The following is a 22,947-nucleotide window of genomic DNA, read 5'->3' as shown; positions in this document are numbered from 1 at the left end:
TAAGGTCTCTTATTGGTGGCTCCTGGGTCAATGACTAGGTCTGGGACTTGTGCACCTTGGACACATGCTGGCATCACTGCACAAGTGCATATGAAAAGTCTGAGTTGTAGTTCCCTGTCCAAGGGTACCAACACAGGTTCTAATGCCTGGATAGCTGCCTTCTCCAAAATTGAGAGTTACGTAGTGGAGGCAAAGTAACCTCCCAGTTTTCGACTGACCAGTTATTCATGCAGCCATCACCTCAGTGGCTGATGCTGGTCATCTGGTTGGCATACTAGCCGCCAATGAATGCCAGTCTGGAAGGGCACCCAAGTCCGCGCTGCACCTTTTCCCACTGATTTCGACAATAGTGCCATAAAGATTTGGGGTTCCAACATCTGCTCCGCAGCTGTGTAGGCACTCACAGAACAGCTCTTGACTTGCATTCAAAAGGAGGTGTCCCAAATATTCCTCGACTCTCTCTGACCTGGGGAGTTGAAGCTGCTCTTACCAAATTGAATCCCAATTTCGCAGTGTGCTGGGTCAAATCACATTTGACATTCTGGTGCACAGGATTTCTCTCCACACAGATTTGGGGAATCTCTGAGCCCTGGATCAGGCTTTGACAAGCCTGATGTGCTGAAATTGCAAGTGGACAGAAGACACCAGAGCACAGTCCACATCATGGAAGACCTCTCCTGGTCCCTCAATACCTCCTCTCTGGTGAAGAAGGCCCAGCAGTGCCTATATTTCCTAAGGAGGCTGAAGGGATGTAACCTGTCACCCCTGATCCTCTCTAACTTTTACCGCTGCACAATAGAGAGCATCCTGACGAACTGTATCACAGTATGGTATGGCAGCTGTAGCTACTATGACCGGAAAGCCCTGCAGCGGGTAGTCAAAACTGCCCAACGCATTACCGGCACCAGGCTACTGACCATAGAGCACATATACCAGAAACGCTGTTTACGGAGGTCACGGTCCATCATCAAAGACCCTACCCACCCCAGCCACAGTCTGTTCACCCTCCTGCCATCTGGGAGACGCTACAGATGCATTCGCACCCGTACGACCAGATTTAGGAACAGCTTCTTTCCCAGGGCTGTCATCCTACTGAACTCCACAAGTAAACTCTAAAGCCTGCACATCTGCCAATGCACTTTATTATGGTTATGTTTATGTTAATGTATTACAAGCCAAATGTATGTTGAATGTTTAAATGTCTTAATCTAAATGTACACTCTCGGGAGCCGCAAGCCTACATTTCGTTGTACTGCACTTGTGCACTAACAATGACAATAAAAGTTGATTATTATTATTATTATTCACAACTCCTCAGATAATGAAGCAGTCCGTACCCGCATGCAACAAGACCTGGACGACGTTCAGGCTTGGGCTGATAAGTGGCAGGTAACATTCGCGCCACACAAGTGCCAGGCAATGACTATCGCCAACAAGCGAGAGTCGAACCACCGCCCCTTGACATTCAACGGCATTACCATCGCCGAATCCCCCACCATCAACATCCTGGGGGGGGGGGTCACCGTTGACCAGAAAATGGACCAGCCACATAAACACTGTAGCAACAAGAGTGAGTCAGAGGCTAGGTATTCTGCAGCGAGTGTCTCACCTCCTGACTCCCCAAAGCCTTTCCATCATCTACAAGGCACAAGTCAGGAGTGTGATTGAATACTCTCCACTTGCCTGGATGAGTGCAGCTCCAACAACACTCAAGAAGCTCAACACCATCCAGGACAAAGCAGCCCGCTTGATTGGCACCCCATCCACCACCTGAAACATTCACTCCCTCCACCACCGGTGTACCGTGGCTGCAGCGTGTACCATCTACAAGATGCAATGCAGCAACTCGCCAAGGCTTCTTTGGCAGCACCTCCCAAACCTGCGACCTCTTCTACCTAGAAGGACAAGGGCAGCAGGCGCATGGGAACACCACCACCTCCAAGTCACACACCATCCTGACTTAGAAGTATAACGCCGATCCTTCATCATCGCTGGGTCAAAATCCTGGAACTCCCTACCTAACAGCACTGTGGGAGTACCTTCTCCACAGGGACTGCAGCGGTTCAAGAAGGCGGCTCACCACCACCTTCTCATGGGCAATAAGGGATGGGCAATAAATGCTGGCCTTGCCAGTGACACCCACACATCCCACAAACGAATTAAAAAAAAATGGAATTACTGATCTCCAATACAGGAAAGGCATCTCTGCAGCACTCTGAACAGTTTGAAAACTAGTGGCTGCCATAAACAAGTAGTCTGATCTCCATAAACAAAAAGAATGGAAGATCCGCTTCAAATGAGGCTGAGAGTCAGCTGAACTGTGGGAAACTCACCTAACGTGTGAAAATCTAAACAGACGGGCCCTGGAGGGTGATTTCCCTCTCCCTGTGGGATGGAGAAAATTTCTGTTTGCATGTGCATGTTGAACAATAAAAGGAGCGGGAATTCATAAAGCGGCTTTAAAATAAAATATATTGAGACTTTGGTGGGTCATAAAGTCAGGATGAGCGTAATGCACACACTTATGATTTGGTCAATTAGGCCCAGTTTTACATCATTATGATAAAAAAAGACTACAATGCACTTTGATTTGTAGATAGTTAACACATGTGAAAAGGATGATTGGGGAGTTCTCTAAGCATCAGGCGTGGGTGTACACACATCTGGGTAAATGTGTTGGCGAAGATGGGTAGTGTAGCCAGGGTAAACAAAACCTTGGATTTAGGTGCAGAGTTAAGATGGATTTCTTTTTCATTTTGTTTGAATATACTAAATCAATAAATAGCTGCACCGAGAATGCTATAAACATGACGGTTACAATAATTATAGAATATTGTTAACAGCCATTTTTCTCACTTACCTACATTACTAAGTGGGTGACTGAGGAGCAGATGATAATTCAATTTGAAACCGTTGGAATTTGAGAGGGCCCATTTATCCAAGTAATCGGAAAGACACACTGCATCTTATTCTAGATTTTATCAGTGTAACGCTACAATGTTTAGCAACTTCTCCAATATTAAATGCTTCTGACATTGATGTGCACAAACTTAATGTTCCTAAAACTGGCCACAGCTGTACAAAGTTTAGTAGCTTCATTATGAGTGGTACTAGTAGAGTCATTTAGTTCTCAACTGTACATCAGAAAAATTAAATTATAGGGCAACTGAAGCACTATGGCTTTAATAGAAAGAGGTGGACCAAATCATTTGACAGATAGGATTAAATCAGAGCAACTGAAAACCGTTTCATTTTACAGTCCTATTTGGTCTTATGCAGCGCTCAGTCCCAATATGATTTTATAGAACAGGTGCGGTAACACAAACCCCTGAATAACATTTTGTTGTTCCACTGCAGTGGAACATCTGTTAAATAACTTTTTGTACGTTGCCAAAAGAGCATCTCTGATCCGCAAGAGCCTCATCAGGACACAGCAACAAAACAAACTTAACTGTCGCAGTGGTTTCCACTTAACTAACTTTTAGTAGCTTATGTGCCTGTACTTGTTAAAAACATAGGATTACACAGGATATACGGCACAGAAACAGACCATTCGGCCCAACCAGTCCATGCCGGCGTTTAGGCTCCACTCGAGCCGCCTCCCGTCTTTCCTCATCTAACTGTATCACCATCACCCTCTATTCCCTTCTCCCTCATATGCTTGTCCAGCCTCCCCTTAATGCATCTATACTATTTGCTTCAACCACTCCCTGTGGTAGCGAGTTCCACATTCTCACCACTCTCTGGGTAAAGAAGTTTCTTCTGAATTCCCTATTTGGTTTCTTGGTGACTATCTTATATTGATGGCCTCTAGTTTTGCTCTTCCCCACAAGTGGAAACACTCTCTGGCCGTGATTTTTCCTATCGATGCGGCTTGGGGGCGGGACAGCTGCCTTCCGGGTTTCAGTCCCGCCCCCAACGACATCAGACGCACAGACGCGATTTTGCGTCAATTGGTCTCGTTAAGCCCACCCTGCGGGCTTGCCGGCCAATTAAGAGGAAGCCGGTGTCAGGTGACGGCAGTTGATGACGGGTCATCTGCCGGTTTTCTTAAAGGGGACCCGCTGTCAATCTTTGCGATTTTGCCGGATGTCCCGCCTCCAAACCCGCCACCTGAGCGCCGGCAAAATTTCCAGCCTGTGTGTCTACTCTATCAAAACCTTTCATAATTTTAAAGACTTCTATTAGGTCACCCTTCACTCCAAGAGAAAAGAGACCCAGCCTGTTCATCCTTTCCTGATAGGTATACCCTCGCATTTCTGGTATCATCCTTGTAAATCTATGTTGCACCCTCTCCAGTCGCTGTATCTCCTTTTTAATAATATGGCGACCAGAATTGTACACAGTACTCCAAGTGTGGTCTAAATCCTGTATTAACGGTAGTAAAACGATCACACATCCCACATAGCAAATGCATGTTCCACTCATGCCCAGGTGGACCAGTCTACCATCAATGTATCTGAGAATACGTACTGTATGGCACAGCAGCAAGGTGTGAGGGCTGTACCAGGTGCTGTTGGGTGGCAGGCGCAAGTACTTCATCAGTGGCAGTGCTTGACTGCTGTAGAGCTAGCTCAACTTCTGCGTCAGTTAGACCTATGGAGAAAAAGGTAAAAAAAAAATCTTAACCTTGCACGGATTCAATATTATTTTAAGGCAAAAACTGATATTGCACACAGAACTATAAATGGCAATAAAAATAAACTGCCCTAATTATTTTCGGAAATCAAGCATTTCCCATGACAGGATATTCCAACTTGTCACTCGTAGGCCAATGCAGTGAATATTTTGAGAGATGCAGGACCCTCGCAAATAAAGCATGAACATAATCTTCCATTTAAACAATAATGTAAAACCTGACATCATTACATTCATTATATAGTACATTCGGAAAAAGAGAGAAGTTTTCAATGTTTTGAAAATCCAAGCATTTTGAGTATTCAAAAAACAAAACAAGTTTAATCATTAAATATTCATTTTGATATTTCAGCTAATTTGTTCCATACCTGCTACCAATCATTTTTAAATTAGCTGTAGCATCTCATTTCTTGAGATAAATAGACAAGCAGCAGGAAATCAAATAGATACAAGAAAGGATCCCTTCCCCAACCACTTTTTTGATCTCACCCAAATAACAAGGCTACGACCGGCTGGTTCACCATGTAGGGCTAAGCCCACATGAATGCCAGCAGACACCAAAGGGGGATTTTAACCCCCAAAAACGGGTGGGTTTGGGTCAGGTGGGATATAAAAATGTTAAGTCGGTAACCCGACCCCAACCCGCCCACTTCCAGTTTTAATTGAGGCGAGACGGGTGGCGCGCAACCAACCCGCTCGCAGGAGGGGGCAGGTCATTTAAACATTCTAACGAGACAGCACGCCTTGGAATTAACCCCCATTTTAAATTTAACCCTGCTGGCCTTGGGAAACCCGGCAGCTAAAGGGAGGCGAGGACTGCTGGATCCAGGAGGCAAGTGCACATACCTGCCAGATACAGTTTGGCTGCTTCACCCACCCCCCGCAATTGGGCAACCCTGACCCATCCGAACTCCCCCCCCCCCCCCCAACCCCTTCCGATCTCCCCACCCCTCCGATCTCCCCAACACCCCCCTTCTGATCTCCCCACCCATCCGAACTCCCCACCCCCCCACGATCTCCCACCCCCCCGACCCTTCCGATCTCCTCCCCCCTCCTTCCGATCACCCCCTTCCTTCCGATCTTCCCCCCCCCTTCCGATCTCCCCCCCTCCTTCCGATCTCCCCCCTCTCTCCGATCTCCCCCCCTCCTCCGATCTCCCCCCCTCCTTCCGATCTCCGCCCCCTCCTTCCGATCTCCTCCCCTCCTTCCGATCTCCCCCCCTCCTTCCGATCTCCCCCCCCTCCTTCCGATCTCCCCCCCCCCATCTTCCGATCTCCCCCCCCCATCTTCCGATCTCCCCCCCCTCCTTCCGATCTCCCCCCCCTCCTTCCGATCTCCCCCCCCCTCCTTCCGATCTCCCCCCCCCCCTCCTTCCGATCTCCCCCCCCCCTCCTTCCGATCTCCCCCCCCCCTCCTTCCGATCTCCCCCCCCCCCTCCTTCCGATCTCCCCCCCCCTCCTTCCGGTCTCCCCCCACCCCCCCCTTTCCGATCCCTCCCGCCTCTCTGCTCCCGGGCCTGGTGCTGAAGGCCTACCCGCCAGACAGCCAGCCATCTCCCCCCCCCCCTCCTTCCGATCTCCCCCCCCCTCCTTCCGGTCTCCCCCCACCCCCCCCTTTCCGATCCCTCCCGCCTCTCTGCTCCCGGGCCTGGTGCTGAAGGCCTACCCGCCAGACAGCCAGCCTCTCAATCTGGCTGGCTGTGGCCAGGAAACTGAGACAAAAAAAAATGTTAAAATTCAGCAGGATCTGAGGGAAATCCCTTCTTTCAGGTCTCCCTGACGTAAAATTGCACCCCCACCCCCCGAGATAAGATCGGGACCCAAATCTCCGAGTTGACAGCCCAACACCCAGAAGTTTGAGAGACCGGGTTGCCTCAGTCAGCACAGCAATAATATAAGCATAGCACACATTGTATTTCACATATCTCATCTCAACCTCAGCTGGCAATTTGCATAAATAAAGTGCAGAATTAAAATGAATATAAGATTATTGGAATAAATCAGAATGTTCCCAAATCCTTTAACAGAAATAATAGATACCTGGGAGTGATTAGAGGGCTGCAGTCTCATCAATGAGTGCAGAAACCACAACAGCTGTGATAGGAATTTATATTCTATATACAGCATGGAACTATACACGAGAACAATAATAACCCATCCTAATTATTTTCAGAAATCAAACATTTCTCAGAACCCTGAGATAGTATCACTGCCTTTAAAAGCATTAGGTTTTTTTAAAAATGTAATTTGCAGAATGGAGTTGTTTCTTCCCTTCCCTTCCCTCCCTCGGTTCAAGTTTCCCGTTGATAGGTACTATGGCAGACACCAATGGTCAATGTGCCCCATGAGCCACGATGAACGACAACTGTGGCATCACCATTATGAATGCAGAGACTGATAATCCAGCCGATTACTGGGAAATAACTGTATTCACATTACAATATAACAATGCACAGTCGGATCTGAAAGAATATATTGAATTATAATTTAGCCATATCTTATTTAGCACAAAGTTATCAAAATAGGAGCCCAATATAACACTGTTATATGACAGAAAGTAAACCCTGGGGAAAACTGCACAGGAAAATAAGAGATCAGAAAGCAAGAACTAAGGCTAGCTGAAAACCCCAGGTGGTGGTTTGAACTCCCCACCTCCGCACCCCCAATATATTTTACCACAGAAAAAAGTCAGTTTGTCAAAAATCTAAATGTTCAAGTTCCAAATAGTTTTAAGCATATTCATTTTAAATTACTACTATATATGCATCTGATCGTTTATTAGCACTGGATAAAAACGTATCCATACAACTTCCATTACCCAGTAACAACCTACAAACATTTCTAGCACTTATTACAAAAATGAGATATTTTTATATTTGTTTTATTAATTTTGTATTTTGTATGAAATTCAAACAATTCGACGTTGAAATTTCAATTAAGTGAATTGTTAACTCCTGCAACAATGATGACATGATCACTTTGTCCAGATCTGACAAAAGGTCATCAACCTGAAACATAGGCCGGAATTTTCCCCAGGGAGGCGGGTGGGGGGCCTCCGAGGCCGGCGGGAAACCTGCGAGGCCGGGTTTTGCGCAGGCCCTGCCAACTTTAACGACAGGGCCTGATTTGCATGTGAGGCCTCGGATTCCCGCCCACAGCCAGCCAGATTGAGGCGCTGGCTGGCCGCGGGCGGGTAGGCCTGAAGATGCGAGGGATTCGGTATTGGGGATTGTGAGGGGGGGAGGGAGGCGGCATCGGGGAGATGGAGGATCAGCCTCGTTACAATAATTAAATTAAGGTAACGCCCCTTGGCAGCGGGGTGGCTGCCTGCCTCTGGCAAAACCGGAAGTGGATGGGTTGGAGGCGGGATCAGGTCGGGAATCCCATTTTTTAACAATTTAACTGCCCCCACACTCCAAACCCACCCGTTTTTTTGGGGGGTGAAATTCCAGCCATTAAACTCTGTTTCTCTCTCCACAGATGCTAAGTATTTCCAGCATTTTCTGTTTTTATTATATGACATAATGAATCTTTCATTGCAATCTTGCTAATTTTAGATGCCAAGGAATGTGGTATGTGCTTTTTGTAGTTTGAAAACAAGGATCAGCAAACCAGCTGAGGTCTGAATGCTCTACTTTAAACTTTCCAAGCTGTGAAAACCTTTTCAAACGTTCTCATAACACCACAGGATTTGTATCGGGGCTGTCTGTGGGGTGGGGGGTGTGGAAGAAGAGTCCTAAATCCGAGTTGAATACATCAAAATTATTTTCCTTTCTCCCTCCTTCCAAAAGAGTTGGCGATTCTATAGCTCACACTGTTCTAGCTATTCATATCAGTAAATATTTACTTGTCCAACATTTACTTGTCCAACATTAGCATGATTCTACTTTGATGTATTTAGATTTTACTTTCCAATGGGGAAGGTGATGTTAAGGAGCAGAACAACAGCTGATAGGAATGTTCTCCACTACTCCAGCACAGTATTAATGGCAACCAAATATGACAGTGCTGGAGTGGGAAAACACATTGCTAGCAACGGGGTGCTTTTTTTTTTTTTTACATAGCATAGAATCCGTACATTTTTTGAGTACCCCCTTGCTGCAGTCATTCCAGCTGTGCTCTGCTGATATGCTACCTGACGTACAAAAGTTGTGCGAGCACTTTTGGAATCGTGACAGGACGAGAAGCAAAGGGGAGCGCTTTGGCCTGCTACCGATTGTAAGTCAGGCCAGTTGTTCTCAAAAACTCCTCCACCACATTCATGGAATTTAACTGACAGAGCGTTCATTTCTCATCAATCGCTGAGACCCTGATCGGATGCCTCTAGCTTCCCAAATGCCAGGGAAGGGATAACAAACCTGCCCTTATTATTGACTGGCCCAGATTCACTACATGGTGGAGTGGGTTTATGCTTAAACTATTAATGGGAAGGGATGGAACAGGAATGATACAATCTATTAGCCATTTCTAGCCTTTCTATCTGTATACAGTCTAGTTTATTGGCCTGTGCTACAATGGGGCTTAGGTAGGTAGGCCATTCCTCTTTCCAAACTCTGTGAAGTCTCGAGTAAGGTGACTATGGGGTGAATTTTCAGGCCACTTGCCCAGCGGCAACAGGGCGATAATGCTCCGAAAATGGTGGGCAATGACCTACCTCCCCGATGCTGCGGCTCCCACAGCGCTCCCCTGGATTTACCGCTGGGTGGCCAGAGGGCCCACCCCTCCCCCCAGAGTCAGGCGGTAGGCCCATTTATGATATACACAGGATCTCAATTGGCATTTTTGGACTGAACTGGGCAGAGGATGTGCCGATCCCAAAGGTAAATTCCTCTTTAGTTTCATGGGGCCGGGAGGAGCTAGAGTGCTCCTGTAGGATGCGCAAGAACAGCCTGGGCCACTGCCGCTCCGGCTGCCCTGTCCCCTCCAGACATTTCGGGGGTCCACCTCACAAATCTAACTTCTTTCAGCTTGGAGCCAGCGGGGTTCCCTGGGGCACTTGACCTCTGGCCGCAGCCCACTGTTCTGATGCTAATGAGGCCCGGCTCTCAAAATGGACCTGCCTGAAGCCTACTCGGGGAAAGTCCATCCCAATGATTACCAGATGTCTCAAATTAGCTCCTGGTCATTCTCCCTGCACCCTTTCGGCCAATGGAGGTACCAAGAGGGCAAAAACCTAGAAGAAAATGGAAACGTTCTTTAAATTATAAACCTGTTTTCCATTGTATTTATCAGGGCTTGATAGAGTACTTATGGTAGCAGGTCATAGAACCTTCAAATAAGTGAGGTAGGCTAGTATTTAGTATACCCATTAAGCACTTACATTAAGGTAGAAATAATGGGCATGAACTTCATCACTATCGAGCTAATAGGGTCTTTGCTCTTTGCTGGTCTTTGTGGTATAAACTCTGTATCCCATTGCTACCTATCATGTATCGCCTATTTATTCTGAAAATATTTATAATGCACTATAAACACTTAACTTTCACAAATTCAGTCAATAGCATCCATTAAAACTTCAACCTGAAGCACTAAGGCACTGCACCACTCGGAAAATTGACTTTCTCATTTCACTTTACAATTCATTTAAACAGATATGACAAAATCTACCTTTCAGGCAGTGTTAACCAGAACTGAACAAGCTACTATAATTTCCAGATTCATTGCCTTTAAAATGATAAAGTACTGAAGATACTAATATTGATAATTTGATGGTGGGTTTAGTCCTTCTCTATTTCTCAGTCTCAGATCTGCTCCTGAAGTCTTCCTCACACTCATTTCCTCCTATATTCTTCCTTCCTCGCAATCAAATGAGATTATTTTAGACTCAATGGCAACTTGCACTTGTAGCGCTTTTTATCTGCCAAAATGCCCCAAAGCACTTTAATGGCGGGGGGGGGGGGGGGGGGGGGGTGGGTGGGTGGTGGTTGAGGGTTGGAGCAGCATTAAGATCGAGGTAGAGGTAGATCCAGACTATTATGGGAATGTAACAAAAGAACATAAGAATTAGGAGCAGGAGTCGGCCATTTGGCACCTCGAGCCTACTCCGCCATTCAATGAGATCATGGCTGATCTTCTACCTCAACTCCACTTTCCTGCACTATCCCCATATCCCTTGATTCCCTTAATATTCAAAAATCTATCGATCTCTGTCTTGAATATACTCAATGACTGAGCCTCCACAGCCCTCTGGGGTAGAAAATTCTAAAGTTTCACCCCATCTGAGTGAAGAAATTTCTCCTCATCTCAGTCCTAAATGGCCGACCCCTTATTCTGCGACTGTGACCCCTGGTTCTCGACTCCCCAGCCAGGGGAAACATCCTCCCTGCATCTACCCTGTCAAGCCCTGTAAGAATTTTGTATATTTCAATGAGATCACCTCTAAACTCGAGAGAATATAGGCCTAGTCTACTCAACCTGTCCTCATAGGACAATCCCCCCATCCCAGGAACCAGTCTGGTGAACCTTTGTTGCACTCCCTCTATGGCAAGTATATCCTTCCTTAGGTAAGGAGACCAAAACTGTACACAATACTCCAGCTGTGGTCTCACCAGGGCCCTATATAATTGCAGTAAGACGTCTTTACTCTTATACTCAAATCCTCTTGCAATAAAGGCCAACATACCATTTGCTTTCCTAATTGCTTGCTGTGCCTTTCAGGGATTCGTGTACAAGGACACCCAGGTCCCTCTGAACACCAACATTTCTCAATCTCTCACCATTTAAAAAACACACTGCTTTTCTTTTTTTTCTACCAAAGTGGATAACTTCACATTTCTCTACATTATATTCCATTTGCCATGTTCTTTCCCATTCACTTAGCCTGTCTATATTCCCTTGAAGCCTCCTTGCATCCTCCTATCTTGAGTAAAATAAAAATAGAAAATGCTGGAAATACTCAGCAGGTCAGGCAGCATCTGTGGCGAGAGAGAAACAGAGTCGATGTTTCAGGTCTGTGATCTTTAGACTATCTGAATGGTGGGCTGAACTGAGGTTTGAAGCTCAGTTCAGGGTTGAACTGTGTGATTCAGCCAGCGCATTCTGGCCCCATTATTGGATGTGTAATAGTACAGCAAGTAGATTTGTACAATAAAACTTTTTAAAAAGGCAATCAGTGCAAATGCAACTCTGGATAAACAGGTAAAAATATCCCCAAACTAACTTTTCAATCACACAATAAGAGGTATAAGAAACGGTTTAAATGGCATCCTATAGCACCTAGTCTCGTGGCAATTTGACCCTGTGAGTCTAAAGCAAACAATTTTTTTAATGAGGCTGAAATTAGCCACTATTGCATTCTATATCGTGAACACATTCTCTGCCTTGTTATTCGCAATTACGCAACAGAACATAATGTGGGACTTCATCTCCATTTCAAGAAGTATGGAATATATTATTATATATAGTAGTATTCTACAAATCCACTGACACGCACATATATTTGCAGATTTAGAATCTAATGGTTAGCCATTACCTTTTGGCACATTTTGGAGCTTCAAGCAGCTAAAAGTTATTATACATTCCATGAAAAAAATATAGGCAAGTTATTTGAGGATGCCAAACCATCAAAATGTTGTCGCTATGTTTTAATCTGTGGCTTTATGCACCTACACCTGCGCCTAGAACCAACTGAATGAAAAATAAATGCAACAGCTGGAAATCCCCCCCCCCACTGCCTCAAATATCTTCCTCTGTAAACTGCGCATAAACTATTCTGTTAGTTAAAGCACTCCCTTTACAGTTACCCAAGGGGTTAGTCTGATGGGCATAACATCCAACCCGGAAGCAGCTCATCCTGTAGCTCAGCCAACAGGAGAAACCCTTGCTGCAGGGCAAGAACAAAAAAGGTCAGGCTTTCCCTCGATGTGGGAAAATCTGTTCCACGAGACATTCTACATGGCAGTCTAGCTAAAGGCTGATGGAAAAAATCACACACAAGGTTATTGAAGTGAAAGTGCCCATTAGCTAGGATTTAAAGAGCATGACGATAGTCTGCTAACCACTACCACCTGATTCCTTCAACAGAATAATTTAGTGCCACACATCCGGTAATGTACAATATAGAATTAAACCTTAGCGAGAATCAGCTAGCAGGCTGACATACATGAGGGGTGACATAAGAAAACTACTAGGCACTTGGTCTAAGCGTTAAACAAAGCTTTAATCAACTGTTTTACAACATGGGAGGTCTAGTTGTGTCCTTCACTAGTTCCTGTTAAGAATGTCCTGCACAAGCTGGGCCCGTGCCCGAGTATTTATACTCTCCCTGGACAGCGCCACCCGCAGACCGCTCAGTATTATTTCATAAGTCTTTCTTTCATGAATGACTGATTCATGTCAAGGGGCTCTGATCAGGTTAAACTAATCAGAAACTCAAACCAGTAACACATTGCTACTCATTCTATACAATATATTTTTCCCGTTACTTCTGACTTAAGAAAAACATCAACTGTTATTCATCTCATTTACTGCGTGTGGGATCGAGCTGTGCACATAGGAACAGGTGGAGGCCATTTAGCTCCTCGAGCCTGTTCCGCCATTCAATGAGATCATGGCTGATCTGCAATCTAACTCCATATACCTGCCTTTGGCCCATATCCCTTAATACCTTTGGTTAACATAAAGCTATCAAATCGCCGATTTGAAATTAACAATTGATCTAGCATCAATTGCCGTTTGCGGAAGAGAATTCCAAACATCTACCACCCTTTGTGTGTAGAAGTGTTTCCTAATTTCACTCCTGAAAGGTCTGGCTCTAATTTTAGACTCTGCCCCCTAGTCCTAGACTCTCCAACCAGCAGAAATAGTTTCTCTCTATCTACCCTATCTGTTCCCCTTAATATCCTGAAAACTTCGATCAGATCACCCTTTAACCTCTAAATTCTAGGGAATACAACCCTAGTTTGTGTAATCTCTCCTCATAACTTAACCCTTGAAGTCCGGGTATCATTCTGGTAAACCTACACTGCACTCCCTCCAAGGCCAATATATCCTTCCTAAGGTGTGGTGCCCAGAACTGCTCACAGTGCTCCAGGTGTGGTCTAACCAGGGCTTTGTATAGATAGCTGCAGCATAACTTCCACCCCCTTGTATTCTAAATGGTTGTCATGTTTGTCCACATAACAATGACTATAGTTCAATAGGTAATTGACTGGATGTGAAGTACTCTGAGGGTGTGATAAGGTGCAGTATAAATGCACGTTCATCCTTTAATGTTGTAGCAAGGAATATTCTGTTTGTTGGTTCAACAGTTTGAGGTCAACATTACATATTTATTCAAAAGTGTCAGCTGTGGCTCAGTGGGCAGCACCCTCGCCTCTGAGTCAGAAGGTTGTGGGTTCAAGTCCCACTCCAGTGACTTGAGCGCAAAAATCCAGGCTGACACTCCAGTACAGTGCTGAGGGAGTGCTGCACTGTTGGAGGTGCCGTCTTTCGGATGAGACGTTAAACCAAGGCCCCGCCTGCTCTCTCAGGTGGACGCAAAAGATCCCATGGCACTATTTCGAAGAGGAGCAGGTGAGTTCTTCCCAGTCCTGTCCAATATTTATCCCCCAATTCAACATCACAAAAAATGATTATCTGGTCATTATCACATTGCTGTTTGTGGGAGCTTGCTGTGCGCAAATTGGCTGCCGTGTTTCCTACATTACAACAGTGACTACACTTCAAAAAGTACTTCATTGGCTGTGAAGCGCTTTGGGACGTCCCAGTGGTCGTGAAAGGCACTATATAAATGCAAGTCTTTCTTTCTTTCAAATAATTCCTCCACATGGCTGGAGGAGCCATGACAAAATATGGTCATGTGACAGGAGGGGAGCTTTAACTGGAAGTTGAAAGTTGCTCGGAAGCTCTGCAGTCAGTGTACATTATAATTAAATAACCACTTCAGAAGGCCTTGAAAGTAAATATCTCAAAGATATTGATCATACCACATCCTGTTAGTTGCACAGGTCTAAAGGAGAAGTGCAGGTTGGAAAACACACAATTGCTCAGAGGAACAAGTAACAGCAGCAGCAAAAAGACACACTCAAAGGACCAAGTTTCTTCTGAATTGGAATCTTTACTTCACAGCACTACTAAAAGGTGACCAACTCTGTAGGCGAATACATTTCAAACAAGTTTGCACAAAAAGAAAAAAGACTGGCATTTCTCTAGCGCTTTTCACGACCACTGGGACGTCTCACAGCGCTTTACAGCCAACGAAGTACTATTTTGAAGTGTACTCACTGCTGTAATGTAGGAAACGCAGCAGCCACTTTGCGCACAGCAAGCTCCCACAAACAGCAATGTGATAATGACCAGATAATCAGCTTTTGTGATGTTGATTGAGGGATAATGGCCGGGACACCAGGGGATAACTCCCCCTGCTCTTCTTCGAAATAGTGCCAGGGGATCTTTTACGTCCACCTGAGAGAGCAGACGGGGCCTCGGTTTAACGTCTCATCCGAAAGACGGCACCTCCGACAGTGCAGCACTCCCTCAGCACTGCACTGGGAGTGTCAGCCTGGATTTCTGTGCTTGAGTCTCTGGAGTGGGACTTGAACCCACAACCTTCTGACTCGGAGGCGAGGGTGCTGCCCACTGAGCCACGGCTGACACTCAATAAAATTGCCTTTTTGGTTCAGCTATATTTTTCTAAAACAAAACACTTTGATCTACTTTGTCAAGATATCTGATTAGAAATGGTGATAAATGCAAGAAACAAAACTTGACAGAACACCAGCACAGAAATGCCAGTGTCGGGGAGGTCAGCGCAAGAAGCGATGAGAATAAATTGGACTCAAGGCCAAGGCATAAAAAGATCATTTTACTATAGGCATTAAATCTAACCAATACAGTCTAACAAAATGGATGCCATCTCTTTAATACAAAGCAATTCTGCAGTTCATTATACGGCATTATTTTAGCTGCTGATATGTTAAAGGCTGTGTTTATGGTCGCCTGGATCACCAGATGCAGAATTGAGGTATTCTGTGACCTTGTTCTTCTCACCGGGGCATGAAATTACAGTTGTGACACCTTGGTATTACAGTCATAAATACTGCAAACTGCATACCTAACAGCTATATATACACACTTTCTATTGTCTTCAAACATAAACCTGACCAGTATTTATTTAAAAGGGGAAAAACATTGCAAAAACAAAGAATTTATTGCTCTATTTTCTTTCCTTATTCCATTCCCACAAAAGTTATTTTTTAAATTAGCAACACAGTATTACACAATACACTATTAACCCTATCCAATCCAGCATCTATAGTCACAAACATTATTATAATCTATCTGATTTGTGTAACACACAAGGTTTAAGACCATACTCCTTACTGTACTTATCTAAAATGGGTTGAGGGAGAAATTTGCAATCTTTGACAAATTCAAATGTCAATTTGAAATTCATTTTCTGCAAAAAAAAACTTTGAAATTACAGGTGTCATCGACAGTGCTATCAAGTGGCACTTACTCACCAATAACCCGCTCACTGATGCCCAGTTTGGATTCCGCCAAGACCACTCGGCTCCAGACCTCATTATAGCCTTGGTCTAAACATGGACAAAGGAGCTGAATTCCAGAGGTGATGTGAGAGTGACTGCCCTTGACATCAAGGCAGCATTTGACCGAGTGTGGCATCAAGGAGCCCTAATAAAACTGAAGTCAATGAGAATCAGGGGGAAAACTCTCCACTGGCTGGAATCATACCGAGCACAAAGAAAGGTGATTGTGGTGGTTGAAGGTCATTCATCTGCAGTGACGTCCTGGGGCTGTGGAGTTCCTCAGGGCAGTGTCCTAGGCCCAACCATCTTCAGCTGCTTCATCAATGGCCTTCCCTCCAACATAAGGTCAGAAATGGGGATGTTCGCTGATGGCTGCACAGTGTTCAGTGCCATTCACAACTCCACAGATAATGTAGCAGTCCATGCCTGCATGCAACAAGACCTGGACAACGTTCAGGCTTGGGCTGATAAGTGGCAGGTAACATTCGCGCCACACAAGTGCCAGGCAATGAATATCTCCAACATGCGAGAGTCTAACCACCGCCCCTTGACATTCAACGGCATTACCATCGCCGAATCCCCCACCATCAACATCCTGGGGGTAACCATTGACCAGAAACTTAACTGGACCAGCCACATAAATACTGTGGCAACAAGAGCAGGTCAGAGGCTATAGGTATTCTGCAGCGAGTGTCTCACCTCCTGACTCCCCAAAGCCTTCCTACCATCCACAAGGCACAAGTCAGGAGTGTGATGGAATACTCTCCACTTGCCTGGATGAGTGCAGCTCCAACAACACTCAAGAAGCTCGACATCATCCAGGACAAAACAGCCGGCTTGACTGGCACCCCATCCACCACCTTAAACATACACTCCCTCCACCACCGGCGCACCGTGGCTGCAGTGTGTACCATCTACAAGATGCACTGCAGCAACTCGCCAAGGCTTCTTCGGCAGCACCTCCCAAACCCGCGACCTCTGCCACCTAGAAGGACAAGGGCAGCGGGCGCATGGGAACACCACCACCTCCAAGTCACACACCATCCTGACTTAGAAGTATATCGCCAATCCTTCATCGTCGCTGGGTCAAAATCCTGGAACTCCCTCCCTAACAGCACTGTGGGAGCATCTTCACCACACGCACTGCAGCGGTTCAAGAAGGTGGCTCACCACCACTTTCTCAAGGGCAATTAGGGATAGACCTTCAGAAGGGCCCCGCAGGTTTCGCATGTGCAAAAACTCGGAACTTGCAATGTCAAGGTTCACCTTGACAGATCGTCCGATTGTGACCCAAAAACACTTGCTGGCGCAGAGGGCTATTTGCCGAACTACTGCCCAGCAAAATCCCACGGAACCCTTAAGCCTGGTAAAAGCTGGCGAGGGGCCTGCTTTTACCAGCGTAAGGATTAAAATAAATGTTAAGTTAAAATGTTTTGAATAATTGAAACATACAAAAACATTTAAAATTCATTTATGTAAATTTTGGCCCGGATTAAAATGTTTAAAATTATTTTTCAAAAAATTAATTTTTTTAATTTTAAATGCTTAATTAAAGGGACTTTCATTTAATTTTGAACATGGGAATATTGTTTTTATTTCAGTTGTGCTAATTATTTATTTATTTGGGGGATTTCTCATAAGCTTATGAGGAATCCCCCTTTCTAATTGGTTGATCCGGCCCACGTGATCCCAGGGACGCTTACAGCCGCCTGCGTCCCTGGGATCCATTGGCCTTTACGCAGGCGTACGCCTGCAGGCCCGGGACCCGTTGACCTTTACGCAGGCGTACGCCTGCCGGCCAGGGACCCGATAACTGCAAAGCCCGGGAGCCAGCAGGTACGCTCGTTTTTTTTTCAGGTCGGAGGCGTTCTCTGGAGGTACGCCTCCAACCGCAGATTTCGGCCCATGGTCTATTATGCTACTGCGAGCACACCATCTGCAACCCTAGACACAATTAGAGACACCTACAAAGGATTGCCAACTCTCACCATTCCCGGGTGAAATAAAGCTTCACTGGCGATGAAACACCTAAACACCTAAATCTCAGGATTTTCGCCTGCACAAGAAAACCCCCACCGGGTTCAGTGGATTTTCCATCATGTCCATTGTGTTCCTCCTCACTCTGCCGCATCCGGTCCATGGTCTCAGCTCGGCCCAGCTGCCCTGAGAAATAAACGCGCACAGGCAAGAGCCAGGATTAAACAGGGTGAACAATCGACTGTGCAAGCCACCACCTCCTCCCTTTGAGCGGAGGCAGCCATGCTCAGCTCCCTCCCCGCCGGCCCCGGCCGACGACAGCGCCGTGGTCATGGTTGCGTCGATTGGCTCGGTGAACGTGGGCCCTCCCTCGCGAATGTCAAGGGATGTCGCGATGTCTAGCGCATCCTGCAGGGTTGCCGTGGTAATGGAGAGGCAGGCGCGAAGCGGCCGGAGCAAGAGGTGGGGGAGCGAAGGAGCCGAGGACGGGCAAACAGAAGAACTCAATCGCAAAATGTATTTTACAGTCAGAGTGGAGCCTATCTTTTTTTGGAACCAAGTCAAGTATTGAAGCCTTAAATTAATCCGGTTTCTGGAGTACTGTATTATGGAGAGATTGGCAGGCCCTGGCTCAAGCAGCACGGAGTGCTGAGCCCTGTGAGGTAGGAGCCCAGGTCATGGGTACTGCCATGTATTAGCTTCAAATAAATGAGAGGTTTGCTCGTTCCAGGTTAAAGAGGAATCTAACAAAGGGTTTTCAAAATTATGAAGTTTTGAGAGGGTAAATAGTGAAGGATTGGTGAATTGGTAACAGTTGTAATTATTAGTATCAAAGTTATCAAGTTAGAAATGTTTTCTTACAGGGTTGTTGGAACATAGGGTGCTTTACCACAAGTGGCTATTGAGATAGGCACTGTAACTTTATTTAGAAGGAAATTGGATAAGTATTTGAAAAGGAATGAATTAAAAATCATATGGGTAAAGAAAATGGGATTAGGATAACTCTAGTTGAAAGGTTAGCACCATATTATGGCACAATGGAACAACAGTCTCCATCACTGCTGTAATTTCTATGATTTAATTGATTTCTTTCGGATGAGACGTTAAACCGAGGCCCCGTCTGCCCTCTCAGGTGGATGTAAAAGATCCCATGGCACTATTTCGAATCTCCCCGGTGTTCTGGCCAATTTTTATCCCTCAATCAACATCGCTAAAACAGACTATCTGCTTATCACATTGCTGTTTGTGGCAGCTTGCTGTGCGCAAATTGGCTGCTGCATTTCCCACATTACAACAGTGACTACACTTCAAAAAGTACTTCACTGGCTGTAAAGCGCTTTGAGACGTCTGGTGGTCGTGAAAGGCGCTGTATAAATGCAAGTCTTTCTTTCTTTCTAGTTCAAATTAAAGTTGGATGGACAGGCTAGGGTTCTAGAGGGATGAGCTTTTTTGGGCTGAATACTCTTGGTTGCCAGCTGCAGGGACTGCATTGCGTGGTGGTTGTGTTGGGCACCAGGTGAGGGGTGGTGAGAATGGGTAGGATCATTTTCAGATGCAGTAATATAATTTTTGTAAAGAGCTGTGACCGGTTATATTGGTTTATGTTTGAAAATTATAGCAACTCATGATTTCTTACCAAATCTCATGATTTTTAAGCGTTTGTCTCATGATTTATGAGACGGTGGGGTTGGCATTACTGCAAGTAGCAGGGTAGCAGAGGTCCCGGTTCTTGGAGGAGCATCCCCTCTTACCCATTGGCTTCACAAGTCAATTTCAGACTTTAATGTGCATTAAAAAGGCTTTTCTGAGGACTTTTACTAAACCTCCCTGGAAAGTTAGGATGTTTTTGGCTTCAGCAAACAATCTTTTTTTTAAATATAGGAGAATTTGTTTATGCAGAGGACTGAGAGAACACAAAATGCCCTACCCGAGACAATGGTAAAAACAAAATCCATAATAACTTCCTAAAAGGGATGCGGATAAATAGTTAAAAGAAAGGAAAGAACCTGCATTTATATCTGGAAAAAGAAAAAAAGAGTATGTGGGAGACGGGCACTGGGAATGGCATTCATTGGATTGCTTTTTCAGAGAGTAGGCACAGGCCCGATGGGCTAAACAGCCTCCTTCTATATTGTAACCAATGTTCCCTGTAAGGTGTGAGGCCGCGCAGTAATCTCAAAGGTCCCGCACAGGCCGCTCACTGGCTTTTACATTGTAAATACCGCACAGGCGCAGAAATGTAAAGGGATCCTGCGCATTATAAGAGGCCGCGCAGAACAAAGTGCAGCTCACTGGGAACATTGATTGTAACATTCTACAATTCTATGCTTCAACTCAAAGGGCAGTTAAAAATGAAACAACATTAATGAACACATATGTACATATACACACACACAGATATAGTTTTAATGTAGTGGCCCAGAAATTCGGGTCCCCACACGAGTATGCACTGGGTACTCACGCGTAGGCCCAACGAAAGTGCCAGTTTCGTGCATGCACTGTGCATGCGCGGGAAACCGGAACTTCCGTTCCCTTGAAAGAAGGGGTTGACAGGTGGAACACGGCGCCGGAGAGGCAGCGCGTGCGCATCGAACTTACGTTTTTTTTGCAGGGTTCTCCGGGAGGGCAAGTCTCCCAACAGTTACACTTTTAACAAGGTAAGTGGTGAATTAATTAAAATTAAAACATTTTTTCCACAGGTTTATTATTTTTAAATGCTTTAAAGAAAAGCAAGTTTATTTTTAGCCCCGTTAGAAAATGTAATTAATTTTTTCAAAAATTTAAATTATTGTTTAAAATAGTTATTTCATGTAATTTATAGTTATTTTAAAAATGTGATTAAAAAAAAAAAATTATTTGAAGTTTTAGTTATGTTTTGGGGCTTATAGTATTTATAGGTTTGACAGCTCTTCCTGTCAAATTTATGAATGAAGCATTCCCCGCTACCATTGGCTCTCCACGGCCCACGTGATCCCAGGGGACGCATCGAACTAACTGCACCCCTGGGATACGCAAGCACTGCGGGCCGGCAGTTGGAGGAGGCCCAGGATCGGAATCCCACGCGGGCCCACAGCACAACGGCCGGCGCACTAGGTAAATGCAGGTCGGAGGCTTGCACCCGCGGGAAGCCTCCGACCCGAATTTCTGGGCCATTTACTGGGGAAGCCAGAAGAGATTTTGCATCTTTAATTTAACGACTGCTTGTTTTGCTGCAATATAGAATATGAATTTTAAACTCCAATCATATACAAAGATTTTCCAATTATTTTCATTTGCACTGAGAAAATTGATTTTTGACTAAGAAAAATGCTGTCATTCGCTAAATCATCAAATGAGCTCATCCATGTTTGCCCAATACAATTACATTTCTTTACCAAATTTTTCTTTAAAAATCTTATTTAAAATATTATTCAGGGCAACTACAGGTTCATAAATACATTTTTACACCAATCTGAAGAATCAGTGACTCACACCAACTAAAGGGGATCCAGGGCAGCGGTCCCAAGTCCTTCATGTACAGAATTTACTCAGCTGAAATATAAACCTATTTGTACCTCGCATACCAGAATGACATGCAAGCTACAATCTTGCTCAGAAGAATGGACAGTGAAGGAATAGCATCAGGAAAACTCCCCAATAAAAACATCCATTCAAGCTAAAACTTTCAAACTTTTCACAAATGCAACAAAAACCACTTCAATTCTCCTACTTAGGGAAATAGCCCTAAAGGTTACAGGAAACTTTCGATTAACCGGCCCCTAAATAACCGGAAATGTCGGTTAACCGGCAAAATTCAGGAGTAGGTTCAGGTAACTTTTATTACTTTTTTTACTCCATTTGTTGCTGTGCAAGGGTGTAGCTGCAGCTGTTGCTAAGCTACAGAGACGCTTGCAACTTGTGCCGATTGTTCTGAAGTAAGCAACAGGGTTTGTTGCTTTATACGGAGCTCTCAGCTCCGTATCTTTTACGATAGCGTTCGGTTATCCGGAATTTTTGATGAACCGGCACATCGGTCCCGTCCGTGCCGGATAAAAGAAAGTTTCCTGTATATTAATTGTGATGACAGTATTTTAGGAATTATGCACAGCATGACAGGGATAGTCACAGGACATTGGTAACTTGGTGTAATGTGGTGCAACATAACATTTGCAGGCCCGAAATGGCCTCTATCTGCACTGTGGGGTTTCTGTGATTCTGTGATTTTAAACCTTTTTTTAACCAACTGATTTTTATTTTCACAAGTGGAATCATTTTAAGGCAACATTACAGGATATTTCTCTGCTGTAATATATTTCAGACACGTCTCCTCCAGCTAATACCTAAATCTGTCGAACTAAATTATCTATTACACTTGTAATTTCCTCTTTCTCTTGCCCTTTTTGCTCCTAAATGCTATTATTACCTAATCTCCTACTTATGTCTCCATCACCCAACTTTTTAAAAAATCTTTTGGTGAGTTACAACTTTACAAGCAAGAGATTAGGACGGGGAAGAAAAATTTCATTCACATCTCTTAAGGCAGAATCATGAGTATGACATGCTTACATGTAATTATTTGGTTAATCATTAACTTATTAAATGCAAATTGCATACATTCCAGATAAACTCGGCACATCATACTACTTACTTCATACAGAAAAGCATCAATTGCAAATGGGGCTAAAGTATAAACTGAAATTAAAAACCAATAGAATAGAAAAACAAGAGATACTCATTCCAATTATTTTTTTTAATTAGTTAATGGGATGTGGGCGTTGCTGGCAAGGCCAGCATTTATTGCCCATCCCTAATTGCCCTTGTGAAAGTGATGGTGAGCCACCTTCTTGAACCTCTGCAGTCCGTGT

General features: G+C 44.8%; 1 protein-coding gene across 1 annotated transcript in view; it reads right to left on the bottom strand.

Moving 5' to 3' along the window:
- pex14 (peroxisomal biogenesis factor 14) overlaps nt 1-22,947 on the bottom strand; it is a 272,290-nt gene that overhangs the window by 82,006 nt on the left and 167,337 nt on the right. Inside the window, exon 4 of the mRNA XM_085967441.1 lies at nt 4,474-4,596. Within this exon, the coding sequence (XP_085823567.1) occupies nt 4,474-4,596 (123 nt within the window). The remainder of the gene's footprint in view (nt 1-4,473; nt 4,597-22,947) is intronic.

The sequence above is a fragment of the Somniosus microcephalus genome, chromosome 25, assembly GCF_052327205.1.
Source record: "Somniosus microcephalus isolate GS21.2 chromosome 25, FLI_Smic_1.0, whole genome shotgun sequence".
Lineage (NCBI taxonomy): Eukaryota > Metazoa > Chordata > Chondrichthyes > Squaliformes > Somniosidae > Somniosus > Somniosus microcephalus.
The sequence above is the reverse complement of the archived record's forward strand: the minus strand, read 5'-3'. Positions and strand labels throughout refer to the sequence as shown.